At 49.5% G+C, this 21769-nt stretch overlaps 2 protein-coding genes across 3 annotated transcripts in view; both read right to left on the bottom strand.

Annotated features, from left to right (window-relative positions):
• The window catches only part of C3H7orf26 (chromosome 3 C7orf26 homolog), a 22650-nt gene extending 15703 nt beyond the window's left edge, over positions 1-6947 (bottom strand). Inside the window, exons 1-3 of one of the 2 annotated variants that reach the window (XM_025379545.1) lie at positions 6239-6947; positions 4873-5094; positions 1811-1976 (exon numbers count right to left, since the gene is read on the bottom strand). In XM_025379545.1, coding sequence (XP_025235330.1) covers positions 1811-1976; positions 4873-5094; positions 6239-6934 — 1084 coding nt within the window. In that variant the 5' untranslated portion in view covers positions 6935-6947. The remainder of the gene's footprint in view (positions 1-1810; positions 1977-4872; positions 5095-6238) is intronic. The other variant, XM_025379546.1, reaches the window with a different exon arrangement.
• Positions 6948-8060: 1113 nt separating this feature from the next.
• Positions 8061-20569, bottom strand: ZDHHC4 (zinc finger DHHC-type containing 4). Its single transcript, XM_025379547.1, has 8 exons — positions 20493-20569; positions 19303-19456; positions 16673-16796; positions 15668-15741; positions 15081-15259; positions 13879-14004; positions 12045-12289; positions 8061-8423 (listed from the first exon to the last, which is right to left on the bottom strand). The coding sequence occupies exons 3-8, from the start codon at positions 16787-16789 to the stop codon at positions 8130-8132; spliced, it is 1035 nt and encodes a 344-aa protein (XP_025235332.1). The 5' UTR covers positions 16790-16796; positions 19303-19456; positions 20493-20569; the 3' UTR covers positions 8061-8129.
• Positions 20570-21769: the final 1200 nt, after the last annotated feature.

Raw genomic sequence — 21769 nt, 5'->3', positions numbered from 1 at the left:
ACAAAAAAAAAAAAAAAAAAAAAAAAAAAAAAGAAGTCTCAAAAATAGTCAGGAAGGTCGGGTGCTGTGGCTCACGCCTGTAATCCCAGCACTCTGGGAGGCTGAGGCGGGTGGATCACGAGGTCAGGAGTTCAACACCAGCCTGGCCAACAGGGTGAAACCCCGTCTCTACTAAAAATACAAAAATTAGCTGGGCGTGGTGGCGCATGCCTGTCATCCCAGCTACTCAGGAGGCTGAGGCAGGAGAACTGCTTGAATCAGGACCCGGGAGGTGGAGGTCGTGTGAGCCGAGATCACCCCATTGCACTCCAGCCTGGGCAACAAGAGTGAAACTCTGTCTCCAAAAAAAAAAACAAAAAAGAAAAAAAAAAGTCAGCAGGCTGGTGGGAGACCAATACTGGACTGAATAAAAATGACAGATGCCGTTGAAGGCTTTCAAACTGCTGGTTTGGCTATCAACCCAGGAAGAGAGAGAGACTATTTGTCAGCCTTGTGAGCAGCAACAGCCAAGGGCAGAGAAGGATGAACCGAAAACAGCAGCAGAAAAGCAGGTTTTGTCAGCCAGGCCTGGTGGTGTGTGTCTACAGTCCCAGCGACCCGGGAGACTGTGGTGGGAGGATCACTTGAGCCCAGGAGTTTTGAGGCTACAATGAGCTATGACTGCACCACCGTATTACAGCAGCCTGCACAACAGAGCAAGATTCTCTATCCAAAAAAGTAAAATAAAGAAAGTAGGGGGAAGATAAAAAGTCAAGTCATATGTCCGGGCAGTGGGTCACATCTCACCAGACAGCAGACCCTCGCTTTCTGGGCTGCCTGCCACTTGGACCACTGCACCTCAGGCAAATGGGGATCACTAAGAATAGCTCCCCCTTAGCAAATTGCACACATCCTGGTGGCCCACACCTTTAGCTTTTAGCCTAAATTAAAAACACACATTTCAGGCTGGGTGCAATGGCTCACACCTGTAATGCCAACACTTTAGGAGGCCGAGGTGGGAGGATTGCTTGAGTCCAGGAGTTCGAAACCACCCTGGGCAGCACGGTGAAACTCCATCTCTACAAAAAAATATAAAAAATTAGCCAGAAATGGTGGTGCAAACCTATGGTCCCGACTACTCAGGAGGCTGAGGGAGAAGAATTGCTTGAGCTCGGGGTTCAAGACCAGCCTGGACAATATGGCGAAACTCCATCTCTACAAAAAATACAAAAATTGGCGGGGCGCGGTGGCATACACCTGTAGTCCCAACTACTCGGGAGGCTGAGTGCAGGGGGAGAACACTTGAGGCTTGGGGGCAGAGACTGCAGTGAGCTGGGATCACACCTGTGCACTCCAACCAGAGTGACAGAGTGAAACCGTCTCAAAAAATAAAAAAATAAAAACTCAGCTGGGCATGGTGGCACATGCCTGTAATTCCAGCAGTTTGGGAGGCCAAGGTGGGTAGATCACTTGAGGTCAGGGGTTTGAGATCAGCCTGGAACACAGTAAAACCCCATCTCTACTAAAAACACACAAAAAAATTAGCTGTGAGTGGTGGCGCATGCTGGCTGTAGTCCCAGCTACTCGGGAGGCTGAGGCAGGAGAACTGCTTGAACCCGGGAGGGGGAGGGTGCATTGAGCACAGATCATGCCACTGCACTCCAGCCTGGGCAACTGGCTCCATCTCAAAAAATAATAAAAATAAAAATATACATTTAAGAGACAAAATGGCCAAAGCATTCACTGGACACTTCACCTGGGTATTCAGCGGAAAATAAAACTAGCCATTGATGGAAGCTTCTTTCATAGAAATAACCTGTTTCAAGTTTACCTGATGACAGGTCATAGAGCGCGGTAACGGAGGTGATGAACTGGCAGCAGAATCTCGGGCTGGCACTGAATATCTGCTTCAGCGTCTGAATGGATCCCGGCACCAAACAGCAGTAGTCATCCACGAGGGCCTTTGCTAACCTCACACAGTAGACCACAGGCGTCCGCTGGAAAGAAGCCACACAGTCCACGTAACTACAGATGTCGTGAGTAGACCAGCAACTATGCACACACGGTGAATACCATCAGAACTGGCAGAACCACTTCCAAGATGAAAAAAAGATGTTGATGGGGCAGGGTGCGGTGGCTCGCGTCTGTAATCCCAGCACTTTGAGAGGCCGAGGCAGGTGGATCATCTGAGGTCAGGAGTTCGAGACCAGCCCGACCAACATGGTGAAACCCTGTCTCTACTAAGAATACGAAAATTAGCCACGCGTGGTGGGGCACGCCTGTAATCCCAGCTACTCGGGAGGCTGAGGCAGGAGAATCACTTGAACCTGGGAGGCAGAGGTTGCAGTGAGCCAAGATCGCGCCACTGCACTCCAGCTTGGGCAACAACAGCAAAACTTCGTCTCAAAAAAAAAAAAAAGTTAAAGGCTTACACTGAAGCAGTGGTGGGCAATCTAAAGCCCCCTGACCAGGCTGGGCATGGTGGCTCATGCCTGTCATCCCAACACTTTGGGAGGCCGAGGTGGGAGGATCACTTGAGTTCCAGACGAGCCTGGGTAACAAAAAGAACCCATCTCTATAAAAAAATAGAAAAAATGGGCCAGGTGCGGTGGCTCACGCCTGTAATCCCAGCACTTTGGGAAGCCAAGGTGGGCAAATCATGAGGTCAGGAGATCGAGACCATCCTGGTGAACACAGTGAAATCTCGTCTCTACTAAAAATAACACACACACACAAAAATTAGCCAGGCGTGGTGGCAGACGCCTGTAGTCCCAGCTACTCGGGAGGCTGGGGCAGGAGAATGGCGTGAACCCGGGGACAGAGCTTGCAGTGAGCAGAGATCGCGCCACTGCACTCCAGCCTGGGTGACAGAGTGAGACTCCAACTAAAAAAAAAAAAATTGAAAAAATTAGGCGGGTGTGGTGGCACACACCTGTAGTCCCAGCTACTCGGGAGGCCAAGGCAGGAGGATGGCTTGAGCCTGGTAAGGTTGAAGCTGCAGTGAGCCCTGTGGTCACACCACTGCACTCCAGCATAAGCAACAGAGCAAGATCGTCTCAAAAAAAAAACAAAAAAAACCCAACACCTGACTGGGTATGGTGGCTCACACCTGTAATCCCAGCATTTTGGGAGGACGAGGCAGGCGGATCATGAGGTCAGGAGATCGAGACCATCCTGGCTAACACGGTGAAACTCCATCTCTACTAAAAATGCAAAAAAATTAGCCAGGCACCACTGATGGTGGGCGCCTGTAGTCCCAGCTACTTGGGAGGCTGAGGCAGAATAGCGTGAACCTGGGAGGCGGAGCCTGCGGTGAGCCGAGATCATGCCACTGCACTCCAGTCTGGGCGACAGAGCAACACTCTCTCAAAAAACAAAACAAAACAAAAAAACCATCCCACAGACCAAATTTGTCCCACCACCCGTTTCTGTAAACAATATTTCACTGAGACGTGACCATGCTTATTTGTTTGCCTACTGTCTAAAGCTGTTCTTGCACTAGAAGGACAGAGTAGCTGTGAAAGAGACTACAGGACCTGCAAAGCCTAAGACAGTTCACTATCTCGCCCTTTACATACAACATCTGCCGGCTCTTGTTTTACAGTTTACTTAGGAAACATCATTTCTGCCTTCAGGTGAGGAAATGACAACTTTTGTAATCCTACAGGATCCCAGGTGAGACGCCACAGGTAAAAATTAACAGCTGCTATCATATTGAAGAGATTCAGGAAAGTCTGTGAACTGTCGCATGATGAAAAGGTTTGTTTACAGCAGTACTTGCTGAATTTCTCTCAAAATCCTGTTCTTAGGCCAGGCACAGTGGCTCATGCCTATAATCCCGGCACTTTGGGAGGCTGAGGCAGGAGGATCGCTTGACCTCAGGAGTTCATGACCAGTCTGGGTAACACGGTGAAACCGTCTCTACAAAAAATACAAAAACTAGCCAGGCATAGTGATGTGTACCTGTGGTCCCAGCTACTTGGTGGGCTGAGGTAGGAGGATCACTTGAGCCCAGGAGGCAGAGGTTGTAGTGACCTAAGATTGCACCACTGCACTCCACCTTGGGGGACAGACTGAAACCTTCTCACAAAAAAAAAAAAAAAGAAAAGGAAAAAAAAAAAAAAAAGAAACGAGAAAGAAAAAGAAAAAAAAAAAAACACGCCCTAATTTAAAAAAAATTTTTTTTTTGAGACTGAGTCTCACTCTGTCACCCAGGCTGGAGTGCAGTCAGCTCACGGCAACCTCCGCCTCCCATGTTCATGATTCTCCTGCCTCAGCCTCCCAAGTAGCTGGGACCACAGGCGGGAGCCACCACGCCTGGCTAATTTCTGTTTTTTCAGTAGAGACAGGGTTTCACCATGGTGGCCAGGCTAGTCTCAAACTCCTGACCTCAAGTGATCTGCCCCCTCCTCGGCCTCCCAAAGTGCTGGGATTACAGGCTTGAGCCACCGCGCCCGGCCTAAAAGAATAATTTAAACAAACAAACAAACAAAAATTCCAGAAATCCAATTCAATGAGAATTCCGAATAGCAAACTCCTCAATTCCTCTTCAGAGACTCTCAGGGTCAGACTCTTTTTTTTTTTTTTTTTGAGACAGAGTCTTGCTCTGTCACCCAGGCTGGAGTGCAATGGCACCATCTCAGCTCACTGCAACCTCTGCCTCCTGAGTTCATGCGATTCTCGTGCCTCAGCCTCCTGAGTAGCTGGGGTTACAGGAATGTACCATCATGCCAGGCTAATTTTTCATTTTTAGTAGAGACACGATTTCACCATGTTGGTCAGGCTGGTCTCGAACCCCTGACCTCAAGTGATTCGCCCACCTCAGCTTCCCAAAGTGCTGGCATTACAGGCATGAGCCACTGCACCCGGCCGAGGGTCTCTCTTGAGCAGTACCTGAAGCCAGGAGGCGGCACACTCCAACACCGGGATTCGACACACAGCCACCGCCATGGAGACCAGTTTTCCCAACAAGCTCATCCGGCTGTCATCGGCTTTGTTCCCTTGAGGGCTGAAAAGGGATGAAAAAATAATCTGCCGAACAGAGTCCTTGGTTTGCTCCTGGAAATAATTGCACATGATTTCAAGAAGTTGAAGCTCCTGAAGTGAATTCAGTCTCTGCAAAAGAAATCCAGGAAAAGCGTTAAGAAATGTGGCTGTAACGTACTTATTAACTCGTACGTTAAAAAAACAGGAAACAGACTGGGCGCGGTGGCTCACGCCTGTAATCCCAGCACTTTGGGAGGCCGAGGCGGACGAATCACAACGTCAAGAGTTCGACACCAGCCTGGCCAACGTGGTGAAACCCCGTCTCTACTAAAAATGCAAAACTTGGTCGGGCATGGTGGGTGTGCGCCTATAATCCCAGCTACTCAGGAGGCTTAGGGAGGAGACTCGCTTGAACCCGGGAGGTGGAGGTTGCAGTGAGCCGAGATCGTACCACTGCACTCCAGCCGGGTGACAGAATGAAATTCCGTCTCCAAAAAAAAAAAAAGGAAAACAGGAAAAAAGTTTTTTTCCCCGTAGAACTTTTCGCCCTTCGTAAAGCTCAGGTGTCAGGGAGATCTTTGCTGTTACTCTTAGAAAAAAGTCATATAGGCCAGGCGTTGTGGCTCACACCTGTAATTCCAACACTTTAGAGGCCAAGGAGAGATCTTGAGCCCAGGAGTTTGAGATCAGCCTGGGTAACACGGGGAGGCCCCAGCTCTACAAAACATCCAAAAATTAGCTGGGCATGGTGGTGGTGCATGCCTGTAGTCCCAGCTACTGAGAAGGATAAGGCGGGAGGATTACTTGAGCCCAGGAGTTCAAGGTTGTAGTGAGCTGTGATTGCACCACTGCACTCCAGCCTGGGCAACACAGTGAGACCTTGTCTCACTACAAAAAAAAAAAAAAAAAAGAGAGAGAAAAAAAAGAAAAAGATGTAAGAGGAAAGCTATACAGATCATTATACATCCTCCTGGAGGGCTCAGGACGAGCCTCTCGGTAACAGCCCAACAGACTTCTAGAGAGCGGGCAGTCCCCAGTTTGTCCCTTTAACACCAAGCCTCGGCTGTCACACGCCCCGCAGACTGGACAGGCAGCTGAGCAACACTGCAGGACCCGGAGAGGGGTTTGCGGGCTGCTGCTGGAGCGAGGCCAAGCGCGAGCGCGGGGCTCCTGGACGTGGGGCGCCCGCGGCTTGACACAGCCCTGCATCGCCGGGGAAAAGGCCCACCCGCCTGCCTGCGGCGCCCGGGCACCCGACCGTCTCGGGCCGCACCTTGGGCTGCGCGCTGCGCTCCTTGGGCACTTGGAACACGAACTCCTCCAGCAGCTCCACGGGGCCCTTATCCACGATGGGCAGCGGCGCGCTCTGCAGCTGGCTGCTGAAGTAGATGTCCAGGTGGTACAACACCTCCTTGGCGGCGCTCAGCGCGTCGCGGCGCAGCAGCGAGTGGCGGATGTCGCTCATGGTGCGGCCGCCGCGGCCCCCGCGCCGAGCGCGTCTCACTTCCGCCCGGGGCCCGGGGCTGAGCCGCTGCCCGTGGAGACAAAGAGGCGCGACACGGGCCTGGGCTGCGGCACCCGCCCGCTTGCCCGCCTGCCGCTGCCTGCTCCCTGCCTGCTCAGGGTGCCATCGCCGCTGCCGCCGGCCAGCGGGCGCCCAAAGGTCCGACTGCGGCGCCGCCAGGAGCCGCAAGAGCCGCCGCCGCGCAGCCGAACGGCGGCCGAATGCCGGGCACGGAGACGGCGGCCCGCAGGGGCCAAGCGCAGGCCTCGGCCCAGGGGCGCTCTCGGGAGGGCGCCCCCTGGCGGCGCGCGCGGTGAGGGGAGTGCCGCGGTCCCAGGTGGACCCCGCCCCAGGCCCCGCCCCCAGAGCCCGCCCAACCGCCAGTGCGGGCCCGCTCTGTCCTTGCCCAGGCTCCCGCGCGGACTCTGCGTTGCGTTCAGAGCCGCCGCTGGTTGATTTCACCATGCTTTCCACCAGCAAGGATGCGGGGTGGTGCCGGGCTTTGGCTTGGGCCAGCGGACTTGGGTTCCCTGGCCGCCCCAGCTACCCGTCTTCACGTTTCCATCTGTTCTCAGCTGGGGAGCTACGGGGGTAGATGGCTGGAAGGACCCCTGCCCCTGATTCCCATTTCCCCGCCTCTCTGGCTGCGGGCTCCTTGGCCTAGCTGGGTGCAGAACACCTGCCACCTGCACTTGAGAGCCCTCCCACTCCAAAGACCTTCCGCACCAAGACCTCATTTCTGGCAGTCATCTCTCCTCTGAAATAGGTGGCAGTTCACTTTCACAATATTTAAACTAGTCAGAGGCCGGGCGCGGTGGCTCACGCCTGTAATCCCAGCACTTTGGGAGGCCGAGGCGGGCGGATCACAAGGTCAGGAGATCGAGACCACAGTGAAACCCCGTCTCTACTAAAAATACAAAAAATTAGCCGGGCGCGGTGGTGGGCGCCTGTAGTCCCAGCTACTCAGGAGGCTGAGGCAGGAGAATGGCGTGAACCCGGGAGGCGGAGCTTGCAGTGAGCCGAGATCGCGCCACTGCACTCCAGCCTGGGCGACAGCGCGAGACTCCGTCTCAAAAAAAATAAAAAAAAATAAAAAAAATAAAAATAAATAAACTAGTCAGAAAGGGCTTGAATGTGGACAGAGGAGGGCAGGCCGGAGGCCTCGCATGCAGGAATGTGCCTGGTGTACAAGCCCATACTGGCCAGAAGGCAGGCCTGGGTGAGGACACTGTTGTTGAGATGAAAATCCCCTGGGGGAGAGAGGAGAATAGAGGGGGGCATAAAAGAAAGCACAGCCAGACACAACGTGCAGGCGCCGAGTCGAGACCCTCCTGCATATCCGGCAGGTCAGAGACACGGCTGCAAGCCCCTCCTGTCCACATGCCCAGAGTTTAGAGACACCAAGGTCTCAGCATCACCTGGAATCTCTGAGAAGTCCTCTCTTGATTGCCTTGACACCAAGACTTCAGAGGTGCCCGGTTTCAAAAGAAGATAAGCAAGGGGATTCCTCAGTCAACACCCATTTTCCCCTCTCTCCCTTGCCCACTGGTAGTGATTTATAAGCACAGTAGAAATCAAAACAAACAAGCCATGCTTGGAAAACGAGGATCCACATGTGTAAATAAACGGGAAGTACAGCTCAAAGGCAGTCACACACTTGTCATTCTTGTTTCTTCCTCCCATGACATGGAAAGGCAGGTAGAAAGATCTCTTGAAGGTTGCTCCAAAGCCCGTGGGAGTGAATGTTCCGGTGGACTTGGGGCTCTGCTGATGGAGGCCGGGCCACAAGGGGACAACGCAGGCACCAGGCCCAGTCACCTCTGTACCACTCGTTAGTAGTCTGGTTGGTGGCCGCCAGGTACAGGGCAAAGCACAGGTAGCCACCCAGGAGGAAGCTCAGGACCACGACAAAGCCCAGCATGAAGACAATCCGTGGAAAAGTCAGGAACAGATACTGGGGGCAGAGAAAAGGCAGTGATTTAGGCAGCTGGACTGTGACATCCGAGAGAGTGAAAACCGGCCAACCCTGGGCCTGCCACAGCCACCAGTGCTGCTTCCTCAGCCCACCTACCTGTGTCCAAATGTGACAAACTGAACATAAACAGCACTGAGAAGCAGCCCAGGAATAATCCCAGTACATACAAGTTTCCTGTGGGATGAAGGAAGTGTTCACACTGAAGGAAAAGGGAAAGTTTACTCAGGAAAATGTGCTATTCCAGTTAGCTATTTATAAAATAAATGCAGACTTCATTCATCAAAATAAAATCCGGATGGACAAAAGAGATCAATGTCTTTCTTAAAACAATACAACCCCAAAAATAGATGTGCAAGGATATTCATTGTATCATTGATTTTATCAACCCCTCTTCCGAAGTTTTTTTCTTTTCCTTAATAAATAGAAACAGGGGCCGGGCACAGTGGCTCACACCTACAATCCCAGCATTTTGTGAGGCCGAGGTGGGCAGATCACTTGAGGTCAGGAGTTCGACACCAGTCTGGCCAACATTGTGAAACCCTTCTCTACTAAAAATACAAAAATTAGCTGGGTGTAGTGGCACATGCCTGTAATCCCAGCTACTCAGGAGGCTGAGGCAGAAGAATTGCTTGAACCCAGGCGGTGAAGGTTGCAATGAGCTGAGATTTTGCTACTGCACTGCAGCCTAGGCAACAGAGCAAGACTCCGTCTCAAAAAATAAAAATAAAAAGGCCGGGTGTGGTGGCTCACGTCTGTAATCCCAGCACTCTGGGAGGCCGAGGCAGGTGGATCACAAGGTCAAGAGATGGAGACCATCCTGGCCAACATGGTGAAACCCCGTCTCTACTAAAAATACAAAAAAATAGCCGGGGGTGGTGGTGGGCACCTATAGTCCCAGCTACTCGGGAGGCTGAGGCAGGAGAATGGCATGAACCCGGGAAGTGGAGCTTGCAGTGAGCCAAGATAGTGCCACTGTACTCCAGCCTGGGCAGCAGAGTGAGACTCCGTCTCAAAAAAAATAAAAATAAAAATAATTTAAAAATCAATAGAAACAGGGTCTTGCTATGTTGCCCAGGCTGCTTTCAAACCCCTGGCCTTGAGTGATCCTCCTGCCTTGGCCTTCCAAACTGTTGGGACTACAGGTGTGAGCCACTGCACCCAGCCAAGAAACAAGTTAACTGTCCATCCATCAGGAAGGGTAAACTCTGGGATGGTCACACAATGGGAAAACAAGGAGCCATTAAAAATGATGTCAATTTCTATGTACTGATTGTGAAAAGATTTAACATATTGACTAATGAGAAAGACAAGATGCAAGGATTACACTGTGATCTTGTTTGGGTAAAAACAAAACTGACTCCGTAAATGGTGTATGACCATAGGAACTGCGCTGCTTCAAGTTTTGTTTTTGTAATAAGCAAAATGAAGAATTTAGAAAGTTTAATATTTTTGAAAGTCACAAGCAAAGAGAACATTTAACAAAACTCCTGATGGAGGAGACTTTCTAGTTGAAGTTACAAAGAAAAGAGATTTGATGAGAAAGAATGTCTGAACTTTTCTATACCAAAAAACCCAAAAAAACCCAAAACCCCATTCCCAAGATCCAAAAGATCCACAAACAAAAAACCAGTATAACAAAAGATTAACTGTCATTATCATATAAAGGCCTCAAATCAAGAGTTATTCTGGGCCAGTCACAGTGGCTCACACCTGTAATCCCAGCACTTTGGGAGGCCAAGGTGGCAGCACTTGAGCCCAGGAGTTCCAGGTCACAGTGAGCTGTGCTGGTACCACTGCACTCCAGCCTAGGTGACAGAGTGAGACTCTGTCTCAAAAAAAAAAAAAAAAAAGTTACTATACGACCCAGCAGTTCCACTTCTAGGTGGAATTTACCCAAGAGAAATATAAACATAAAACATAAAAACATAAACATAAAACATGTTTTATAAACAAAAACATGTCCACACAAAAAACTTGTACATGAATGTTCACAGCAGTATTATTCAAAAATAGCCAAAAAGTGAAAACACCGAAATGTCCATCAACTGATAAATAATTAAAATTCAGTCTATCCATACAATGGAATACTATTCAGCCATAAAAAAGAATGAAATATGGCCGGGCGTGGAGGCTCACGCCTATAATCCCAGCATTTTGGGAGGCTGAGGTTGGTGGATCACTTAAGGTCAGGAGTTCAAGACCAGCCTGGCCAACATGGTAAAACCTCTTCTCTGCTAAAAATACAAAAATTAGGCAGGTGTGGTGGCTTGTGCCTGTAATTCCAGCTATTCAGGAGACTGAGGCAGGAGAATTGCTTGAACCCGAGAGGCAGAGGTTGCAGTGAGCCGAGATCGCACCATTGCACTCTAGTCTGGGCAATAAGAGTGAGACTCCATCCCAAACAAACAAAAGGAATAAAGTAGATTCGTGCTACATGAATTAACCCTGAAAACCTTGTGCCACAAGAAAGAAGCCAGGGGAAAAGACCATATATTGCACAATTCCATTCACATGAAGTGTCCAGAAAAGGCCTATCCCAAAAGACAGAAAGTAGATTAGTGATTACCTGGGTCTAGGGCAGGAGGGAATGGAGATGATGAAATGTTCTGAAATTAGACAGTGGTGAGGGTTGCACAAGTCTGTGAATACACTCATACCACTGTGGTATACTTTAAAGGGTGAATTTTATGATATGTGAATTTTTTTTTTTTTGAGATGGTGTTTCGCTCTTTCACTCTTGTTGGCCAGGCTGGAGTACAGTGGTGCAATCTCGGCTCACTGCAACCTCCGCCTCCCAGGTTCAAGTGATTCTCCTGCCTCAGCCTCCCGAGTAGCTGGGATTACAGGTACTGGCCACCACGCCCAGCTAACTTTTTTGCATTTTTAGTGGAGACGAGGTTTCCCCACGCTGGCCAGGCTGGTCTTGAACTCCTGACCTCAGGTGATCCGCCCACCTTGGCCTCTCAAAGTGCTGGGATTACAGCTGTGAGCCACCATGCCTGGCCCAATATGTGAATTTTATATCAGTTTAGAAAAAGGAAAAACTTCACATTTGTTAGTTTCTGAGACAGGGTCTTGCTCTGTCACCCAGGCTGGGGTGCAATGGTGCAATCGGCTCACTGCAACCTCTCCCTCCCGGATTCAAGTGATTCTTGTGCCTTAGCCTCCCGAGTAGCTGGAACTATGGGCATGTGCCACCACACCCAGCTAATTGTATTTTAGTAGAGATGGGGTTTCATTATGTTATCCAGGCTGGTCTCAAACTCCTGAGCTCAGGCAATCTGCTTGCCTTGGCCTCTCAAAGTGCTAGGATTACAGGCATGAACCACTGCACCGCCCCGGCTCATTTTTGTATTTTTTGTACAGACAAGGTCTCTACAGGAGACCAGTTATTCAATCATCTGCTGATGGACATTTGGATGTTGCCCAGGCTGGTCCTGAACTCCTGGCCTCATGAGATCCTCCCACCTCGGCCTCCAAAAGTGCTGGGATTACAGGCGTGAGCCACCGCGCCCCACCTAACTTCATGCTTTTACTGGGAAAATAAATGTCCTTTTTGCAATTCTGAAACTTGAAGTCAGAAACCTACAGCATAATTACCTGAATAAGGAAGACCGTGTCCATAACATGGAGGTGTCCAAGGTCATCGACATAAGTCTCCTGGTATAGATCCGACATCACCACCAAGTGGATCAGAAAAGTGGTGCTCACAATGGCGACGGTGGCAGCCGAGGCCGTCAAGGTCAAGAGGTAGATGAGGAAGTACCTGATGTTCCAGGCCCCGATGCAGTTGTTCACCCAAACACAGTGATGGTCGAAACGGTGCACACACCAGTTACACACACCTGCACAGAAACGAGGGGGCATGTGCTGGGATGGTGCTTGATGAGACAAGGACGCCGCACACCTGCTGAGATTTTCACAGTCTGACCCCTGGATGTATAATCAGAGGGAAATGGCACTGCTTAGTTCCAAACTAAGCTTTTGGAAGTGCGGTGTCCAGTACAGGAGCTGCCAGCCAAATGTGGGTATTGAGCACTTGCAATCTGGCTACTAGAAAAATCTGAGGTGGTGGCATGGACCCGGGGTCCCGGCTACTCAGAGGCTAGGCGGGAGGATCATTTGAGCACAGGAGGTCAAGGCTACAGTGAGCTATGATCGCACTACAGCACTCCAGCCTGGGTTAACAGAGTGAGACGCTATCTCAAAAACCAAACCAAAAAATGGAAAGGACATTTTGTCAATATTGACAAATTTACATTTGTTTTTTACTACAATACTCCTTTGAATTCAGTGTAAATATGGAGGCAACGGAAGAGTTAGTTAATTTACTTGACTTGGATAGACATGTTTTAAAACTAATGTTCCTGCTTTAAAGTCAAGTCAATTCTTCTGATTAAGATGAATCATTATGTCAACGTAGACATGGATGGTAAAGGAAAATGATTTTTTTGGTACCAAATTCAGATATTGGAAAACTTTTAAGAATGTATGGATATAACTTGCACCTGTGAGTCTACTTTTTCAACTGTACATTTTATTAAATCTAAATACACAAGTATTTCCACATGAAAATTTAGTGTCCAAATCAAGACGTGCTGTAAATGTAAAATACACACCAGATTTCAAAGGCTTAGTATGAAAAAGAGAATATAAACTACCTCATGAAGAATTTTTTACATTGATTACATGTTAAAATGATATTTTACATATATTAGGTTAAATAACATAGTGATTAAAACTGTCTCCAAGCACAGTTACATTTTGAAAAACATTTTTAAAAACTGTTTCTATTTATGGCTTTTTTTTTTTTTTTTTGAGACAGGGTCTTGCTGTGTTGCTGAGGCTGGAGTGTGGTGGTTTAACCATAGCTTACTGCAGCCTCGATCTCCTGGGCTCAAGTGATCCTCCCGCCTCAGCCTCCTGAGTAAGCCAGGACTACAACTTTTGTATTTTTTGTAGAGGTGGGGTTTCCCCATGGTACCCAGGCTGGTCTTGAACTCCTAGGTTCAAGAGATCTGCCTGCCTCCCAAAGTACTGGAATTCCTGGCATGAGCCGCTGCGCCCAGCCACATTCTATTTTTGTTAGACAGCACTGGTCTAGAATCTTGGGCCCTCCCCAGAAGACTAGGCTTTGTAGGACTGAAATCCGCAAACACAACATCCACAGAAACACCTTGTGGGGAGCATGTCCTCCCATGTGGCGAGGGAAGGGCTGTTATGTCCGGGGATGAGGACTGTCTACTACATAGGAACACAAGACCTGACCCTCACTCATCTGAAAGAAACCATTATCTCAACTCTACAAGTAATGGCCACACCACGTCTGGGGGTGAACTGGCTCTTCTTTTAGATTCAGGAAACAGTCCCTCACAGACAAAGCCCGCACATGTGCTGTTGGGGGTGCCGCTGGAGTCACGAGAACCACACTCACTGCAGTGCTTGGATCGAGCTGGTTTCCTTAAAGCACAAGTAGAGCACCTCACGTTCTTTGGAAACATCACTTCATCAAATTCATAAGCATGAAGAAATAATAATTCATTTGCTTTTGTTATAATGCCTGGGAAAAGTAAGGACATATGTCAGTTTCGTGCAATATGGTGGACTGGATGGTCACAAAACCCGTCCTGATAAAACACAACTGAAACTGCTATCTTTAATATCTTAAGCAATTCTTTTTTTTTTTTTTTTTTTTTTTTTTTGAGACAGTCTTAGTTTGTCGTCCAGGATGGAGTGCAGTGGCGGGATCTTGGCTCACTGCAACCTCTGACTCCCGGGTTCAGGTGATTCTCCCACATAAGCCTCCCAAGTAGTAGCTGGGATTACAGATGTGCTAACGCACACCTGGCTAATTTTTTGTTTTTTTCTTTGTTAATACAGATGGGGTTTCACCATTTTCACCAGGCTGGTCTGGAACTCCCGACCTCAGGTGATCCTCCCGCCTAGGCCTCCCAAAGAGGCTGGGATTACAGGCATGAGCCACCACGCCCAGCCGCGCAATTCATTTTTAATAACAGCTTTATTCAGATATAACTCACAAACCTAATTCACCCATTTAAAGTGTACAATTCCGCCAGTGCGGTGGCTTAGGCCTATAATCCCAGCACTTTGGGAGGCTGAAGTGGGTGGATCACGAGGTCAGGAGTTTGAGACCAGCCTGGACAACATGGTGAAACCCCATCTGTACTAAAAATACAAAAATTGGCCAGGCGAGGTGGCGCACACCTGTAGTCCTAGCTACTTGGGAGTCTGAGGCAGGAGAATTGCTTGAACCTGGGAGGCAGAGGTTGCAGCAAGCCGAGATCGCACCACTGCACTCCAGCCTGGGCGACAAAGCATGACTCCATCTTAAAAAACAAAAAAAGGAACAGCACCATACCAATCACGTGCTCTATATATGACAAAATGAAGTGAAAGTATTAAAAAGATAAACTAAAAATTTTAAGCGGTTCTAAATAACCCGTGGGTCGAAGAAGAAAAAAAATTAGAAAACACTCCAAACTGAAAGATAAGGAAAATGCTACACATCAAATCTTTTACAAAGTCCTCGGGGTGGGGGAGCCTCTCCTTGTTTGCAGCACTATTAGTAAGACAGTGGAGCTGTCACCATGCTGTATGCTAAGAGCCTCAACTTACCAGGATTGGTTACACAAGTCAGGGTGAAAGAAAACAGGTTTACAACTAGCAGCAGATAGGGCAGAAGAAGGTAATACAAGGAGAACTCCAGCTCCTGACAGTAGCCAAATACTTCCCAGGTGTACTCAGTATAAACCATCCCTTGCAAGACCAGGTGCAGGACAATGAAGGTGTGGTTTCTGAAAGAAAACAGGCACATGGCTTGTTCGTGGGGGCTTCTCCTTGAAGAAATTGTATGATACTAAAGAAAGTAACCAAGGGTCAACCACTTCCTTTGGGCTTGAGATAGTAGTAAGAATTACATAGAAAACTCTGTGAAACATTCTGCATGTATTTAACAGAAATACATGTCAGTATTTTCCCAATCTTTAAATATCACTATTTAAAAGTAGACAAGTTAAAACCTCCGTCTCAAAAGGTAGATTAACTATGAGTAGAGGCTCCCAACTCAGGACTCTTGATTCTTTCTGGCCTTCTTTCCCTCACCATGCTGGAAACCACGAGGAGCTTCCTGAAGCTGGAGGATCTCAACAATTAATAATCAAAGCAGAAAAGAAGAGAATATTTAAACTCTGAAATAGAAATACCTCGTATGGAAAAGGTAGTGAAGCGATCTGTGCATGGCTCTCTGAAGACATTCTGGAATTACACAGGAAAATATCTGAAACAAAAGGAAAGGGAAAGATTCCATTTCACTTCTCGCTTCTCCACTCCCAAACAAATCAGACACTCCACACATAGCTGGCAATCTGCGTGAGAGGAAGTTTGGTTTCTGTATACAGGTAAAGAAGTGATTTAGCAGAGAATAAAGAGGGGAATTCTTTCTACTGGTCTTCCTTTCACGCCAGTTCCATTTCTAGTCTGACTCTGAAGAAGGCACCTGTCAGGGTCTTCAGGGAAAGTGAGGTGAGCAGAGGGAATGGGTCGTGGAATGTTAATGTGAAGGCCGCTACTTCCCCGGCCTGGGTTCAATCCCAGGTTCCAGCGTCCACACCCAGATCACTGGGCTTGGCCCAGGTCCCTCCCAAGTCAATGCCTTCCCATAGGCTGCTTGTCCCGTTTTGCTCACTTTGATCCCTGAAGGAGGGGGGCCAGTCAATGCTGAGCTTTCTACTCATACATCCCCCAGAGTCACCCATCAAGTACCCCAGGCGGACCCTGCTCACATCCATGCCCAATCACAGGCATCTAATCCAGAGGAAAACAGCAACCTCTTCTCTCAAAGCACCACCGCAAGAGGACTTTCAGCAGGAACAAAAAACACACACAGACAGAGGCTATGGAATGTCCCACAACTGCCATCAGTGAAATAAATCCATCAATGACGTTGAGTGGCATCTTTTTTGTGGTTGTTGAGACAGGGTTTCACTCTGTAGTCCAGGCTGGAGTGCAGTGGTGTGATCATAGCTCACTGCAACTTCAAACTCCTGGCTCAAGGGATCCTCCTGCCTCAGCCTCCTGAGTAGCTGGGATTACAGGTGTGAGCCACTGCACCCAGCCTGGCATCTCCTTTTTGTCCTGTAGCAAAACTGGTGAGTCTCTTAGACTAGCACAGTATTCAAATTCCAGTGCTATCCAAGGATCATCCTTACCTGTGCTCCTCCCCTGGCCAGGCCTTTCAAGCTATGGGTTTTCGAGCAGACGCAGATAAGAACAAGACCCATCACCACCAAAGCCAGGTAGAACAAGAAGAGGATCAGGAAGTCCATCCTGGGGCTACAAAGGAATAGGAAGAGTGTGACTATCTGCTACTGAGATTTCTTCCATGACACACATTCTCAGAAATCAACTCCCAAATGGCCACCAAAAAAGAATTCACCTAGACTTTAATGATGTCTCAAAGCAAAAACCAGAAAAACCAACAAACAAAACAGAATTCCTCAGGCACACACAACAGAGGCCTGCTGCCTCTCACTGGGGCCTCCCAAATGGTCCTGAGCTCCCTCCATCAGGATAAAAATTCTGGGCCAGGTGTGGTGGCCCATGCCTGTAATCCCAGCACTTTGGGAGGCAGAGGTGGGCGGATCGCTTGAGCTCTAGAGTTTGAGACCAGCCTGGGCAACACAGTGAGACCCTGTCTCAATTTAAAAAAAAAAATTTTTTTTTTTCTCGAGACGGAGTTTGGCTCTTGTTACCCAGGTTGGAGTGCAGTGGCGCAATCTTGGCTCACTGCAACCTCCGCCTCCCGGGTTCAAGCAATTCTCCTGCCTCAGCCTCCCTAGAGGGTGGGATTACAGGCATGTGCCCCATACCTGGCTAATTTTTGTATTTTCAGTAGAGACGAGGTTTCACCAAGTTGGCCAGGCTGGTCTTGAACTCCTGACCTCAGGTGATCCGCCTGCCTCAGACTCCCACAGCGCTGGGAGTACAGGCGTGAGCCACTGCACCGGCCCAAGATAAAAATTTTGAATCTAACACTCTAACACTGTGGCCTGCCTTTGAAGCATCTCCAACCTGCAAATGCAAAATAAACTAAGAAAGAAAATGCATCCACCTTCCTTGCCCCCAGGCACGAATCATTCTTTTACTTCCTTAAATATTCACAAAGATACAAGATTTCCCCCCAAAGAATCTGCTGACAATGCCTGGAGAACAAGCATCTCCTAGAGGCAGTCAGGAGCCCTGCACCCAGAATCAGGCATCCTGTCCTAAGAAGCATCCCTCCAAGACACTGGCCACAACTATCAGGAATCACCCTCTGGAACCAGAGTCAACACACAGGCCTGTGTTAAAATACTGGATACTGTCGCCGAGCATGTTGGCTCACACCTATAATCCCAACACTTTGGGAGGCCAAGGCAGGTGGATCATGAGGTCAGGAGTTTGAGACCAGCCTGGTGGTTTCGGCCACCAACATGGTGAAACCCCCATCTATACTAAAAACACAAAAATTAACCGGGCATGTGGCACGTGTCTGTAATCCCAGCTACTCAGGGGCCTGAGGCAGGAGAATCGCTTGAACGCTTGAACCGGGAGGCAGAGGTTGCAGTGAGCTGAGATCATGCCACTGCACTCTAACCTGGGTGACAGAGTGAGACTCCGTCTCAAAAAAAAAAAAAAAAGAAAAAAGAAAGAAAGACACTAAGACACTGGACACTAGAATTCTTTTTTTTTTTTTTTTGAGATGGGGTCTCGTTCTGTCACCAGGCTGGGGTGCAGTGGTGATCCTGGCTCACTGCAACCTCCGACTCCAGGGTTCAAGCGATTCTCCTGGCTCAGCCTCCCGGGTAGCTGGGATTACAGGTGCATGCCACCACACCCGGCTAATTTTTGTATTTTTAGTAGAGACAGGGTTTCACCGATTTGGCCAGGATGGTCTCAATCTCCTGACCTTATGACCCTCCTGCCTCGGCCTCCCAAAGTGCTGGGATTACAGGCGTGAGCCACTGCGCCCAGGGATACTGGAATTCTTTTCCATAGTGTAGTGGTTTAAAAACAAAAAATAGAAAAGAAAAAAAAGGTACTGGAATTGGCCGGCCATAGTGGCTCATGCCTGTAATCCTAGCACTTTGGAAGGCTGAGGCGGGAGGATCACTTGAACCCAGGAGTTCAAGACCAGCCTGGGCAACAAAGCGAGACCCCCCATCTCTACAAAAAATACAAAAATTAGCCAGGTGTGGTTGCGCATGCCTGTGGTCCCCAATACTCAGGAGACTGAGGTGGGAGGATTGCTTGAGGACAGGAGTTCAAGCTTGGGCGACAGCATGAGGCCCTGTCTCAAAAACACTCACCAGCCGGGCGCGGTGGCTCAAGCCTGTAATCCCAGCACTTTGGGAGGCCGAGACGGGCGGATCACGAGGTCAGGAGATCGACACCATCCTGGCTAACATGGTGAAACCCCGTCTCTACTAAAAAATACAAAAAACTAGCTGGGCGAGGTGGCAGCACCTGTAGTCCCAGCTACTCAGGAGGCTGAGGCAGGAGAATGGCGTAAACCCGGGAGGCGGAGCTTGCAGTGGGCTGAGATCCGGCCACTGCCCCCTAGTCTGGGCGACAGAGTGAGACTCCATCTCAAAAACAAAACAAAACAAAACAAAAACAAAACAAAACAAAACAAAAACACTCACAAAAAGATACCGGAACTGGTTACTTTTGACCTTAGCAGATATGATTCTGGGCTGGAATTCCAAGTGAGATAAACAAGAAACTATTCATGACATGATAGGCGAGAGCAAACAAACAGCAACAGTTCTCACCGGGTGATTCAGGGTGCCCAGCCTACATTTCTTTTGGTTGGATAATTTTCAGTTGGCAGCTCTGGCATTCCTCCTACCAACATTCACAGATAATTCAAACAGCAGCTTCTCTTGGGCGCAGTGTGTGCCTGGCACGACTGGTAGCTACCGGACATTGTCCTTCCAGGAGCCTGGATCTGACTGCAGAGACAGATCAATTCGACACCCACATAATAAAACAAGAGTAGCAGTCAAAGGCAGAATACGTTGTGGAAAAGGATTTGGAAGCAGGGGATTTTCAGCACCCCCAGCACAAATGGGTAAGACTTTGGGAGAAACGGTCCAGACTAAGTTGCTCAGGCCGGCTCCCAAATCTTTGGGAAGCCAAGGCAGGAGGATCGCTTGAGGCTAAGAGTTCGAGACCAGCCTGGGCAACATAGTGAGACCACTGTCTCTACATAAAAATTTAAAAATCAGCAGGATGTGGTGGCACGCACCTGTGGTCCCAGCTACTTGGGAGGCTGAGGTGGAAGGATCGCTTGAGCCCAGGAGGTCAAGGCTGCAGTGAGCTGTTATCGTACCACTACCCTCCAGCCTAGGCCACCACAAAGCTGGACCCCATCTCTAAAAATAATAAAACAGGCTAGGCGCTGTAGCTCACGCCTGTAATCCCAGCACTTCGGGAGGCCAAGGCGGGTGGAACACCTGAGGTCAGGAGTTTGAGACCAGTCTGACCAACATGGTGAAATCCATCTCTACTAAATACCAAAATAATTAGCCAGGCATGATGGCGCATGCCTATAATCCCAGCTACCCGGGAGGCTGAGGCAGAATTGCTTGAATCCGGGAGGCGGAGATTGCAGTGTCCAGCCTGGGAAACAAGAGCGAAAAGCTGTCTCAAAATATAACAATAATAAAGACTTTGAGAGAAACAGCTAGTTGAGGAGAAATAAGCCAAGTCGGTAGCCTCAGGTCTCTCCCTGCCCCTCCCCATTAGGGCCTCCCGAAGCTACCCGCATCCAGGACACCTGGCCGGAGCTTTCCCTGGGGGCTGGAGCCCTGGTAGGGGGACGTGGAGTGCAGCAGGCTCTGAGGGGACACCGGGGCGGCCCCGGACTTGGGCGAGGTGGCGGTGGGACGGCGGCCCCACACACAAGGGGTAAGGGAGGGTCAGAGGAGGAGACTGACGGTCCTGGGACAGCCCAAGCTTCCCACAGCCCCGCGGAGGCGGCCTTACCGCCCGCCGCTGGGCTCCGGCGCCTCCCGGGCGCAACACAAGACTTCCTGCGGGCTAGTGACATCAGCGCGACGCCCCTGCGGGGCTGACTTCCGGCGGAAGTGTGCGAGGGCCTCTGCCGGTTGCAGGGCTGGACTAACAGTGACCTCCCCGGCGCCCTCGCAGGCAGCCTGGGGACCTCTGTGGCCAGGTGTAACCGCTGGGAAGTGCGATTGTATTGTATTGTATTGTATTGTATTGTATTGTATTGTATTGTATTGTATTGTATTGTATTGTATTGTATTGTATTGTATTGTATTGTATTGTATTGTATTTTTTTTTTTTTTTTTGAGACGGAGTCTCGCTCTGTCACCCAGGCTGGAGTGCAGTGGCGCGATCTCGGCTCACTGCAAGCTCCGCCTCCCGGGCTTACGCCATTCTCCTGCCTCAGCCTCCCGAGTAGCTGGGACCACAGGCGCCCGCCACCTCGCCCGGCTAGTTTTTTGTATTTTTTAGTAGAGACGGGGTTTCACCGTGTTCGCCAGGATGGTCTCGATCTCCTGACCTCGTGATCCGCCCGTCTCGGCCTCCCAAAGTGCTGGGATTACAGGCTTGAGCCACCGCGCCCGGCCTGTATTGTATTTTTTCTTATTTGCTTATGTATTCATTCAGAAATTGTATTGTATTGTATTGTATTTTTTCTTATTTGCTTATGTATTCATTCATTCAGAAACAGCCTCACCCTGTCGCCCAAGCTGGAGTGCAATGGCCTTATCATAGCTCACTACAGCCTCCAACTCCTGGGCTCAAGCAATGTCTCCTGCCTCAGCTTCCCAAGTCGCTGGAACCACAGGTGCATGTCACCATACCCGTCTAATTTTTTTTTTTTTTAATAGAGACAGGTGTTTCACTATGTTGCCCAAGCTGATCTCGAACTCCTGGGCTCAAGTGATCCTCCCACCTCGGCCTCCCAAAGTGTTGAGATTACAGGTGTGAGTCCCTGAACTGGGCTGGAAGTGGGATTTTAGAGCAATATTGCCAGCAGACTTACAGGAGGACCGACCTGGGACTGGTGGGGGCGATAACACTGGGGCTGTGACAGGGACTACGCTGCCCTGCGGCCTGAACAGAGCCCTGTCATGTCCCTGCTCAGAGCCCAGCAGGGGGATCCGGGTGGCCCAGGGCAGTCACACTTAGGGTGCTCTCAGACTGTGTCTGCGTGGTGGACAGAGTTTGCTTTCAGCCACCCACACTGTTGGGATCTAGCTGAACAATTTCAGCATCTTCCGTTGCAGAAG

This window comes from Theropithecus gelada, chromosome 3 (genome assembly GCF_003255815.1).
Source record: "Theropithecus gelada isolate Dixy chromosome 3, Tgel_1.0, whole genome shotgun sequence".
Classification (NCBI taxonomy): Eukaryota; Metazoa; Chordata; class Mammalia; order Primates; family Cercopithecidae; genus Theropithecus; species Theropithecus gelada.
This window is presented reverse-complemented; position numbering and strand designations above follow the sequence as displayed.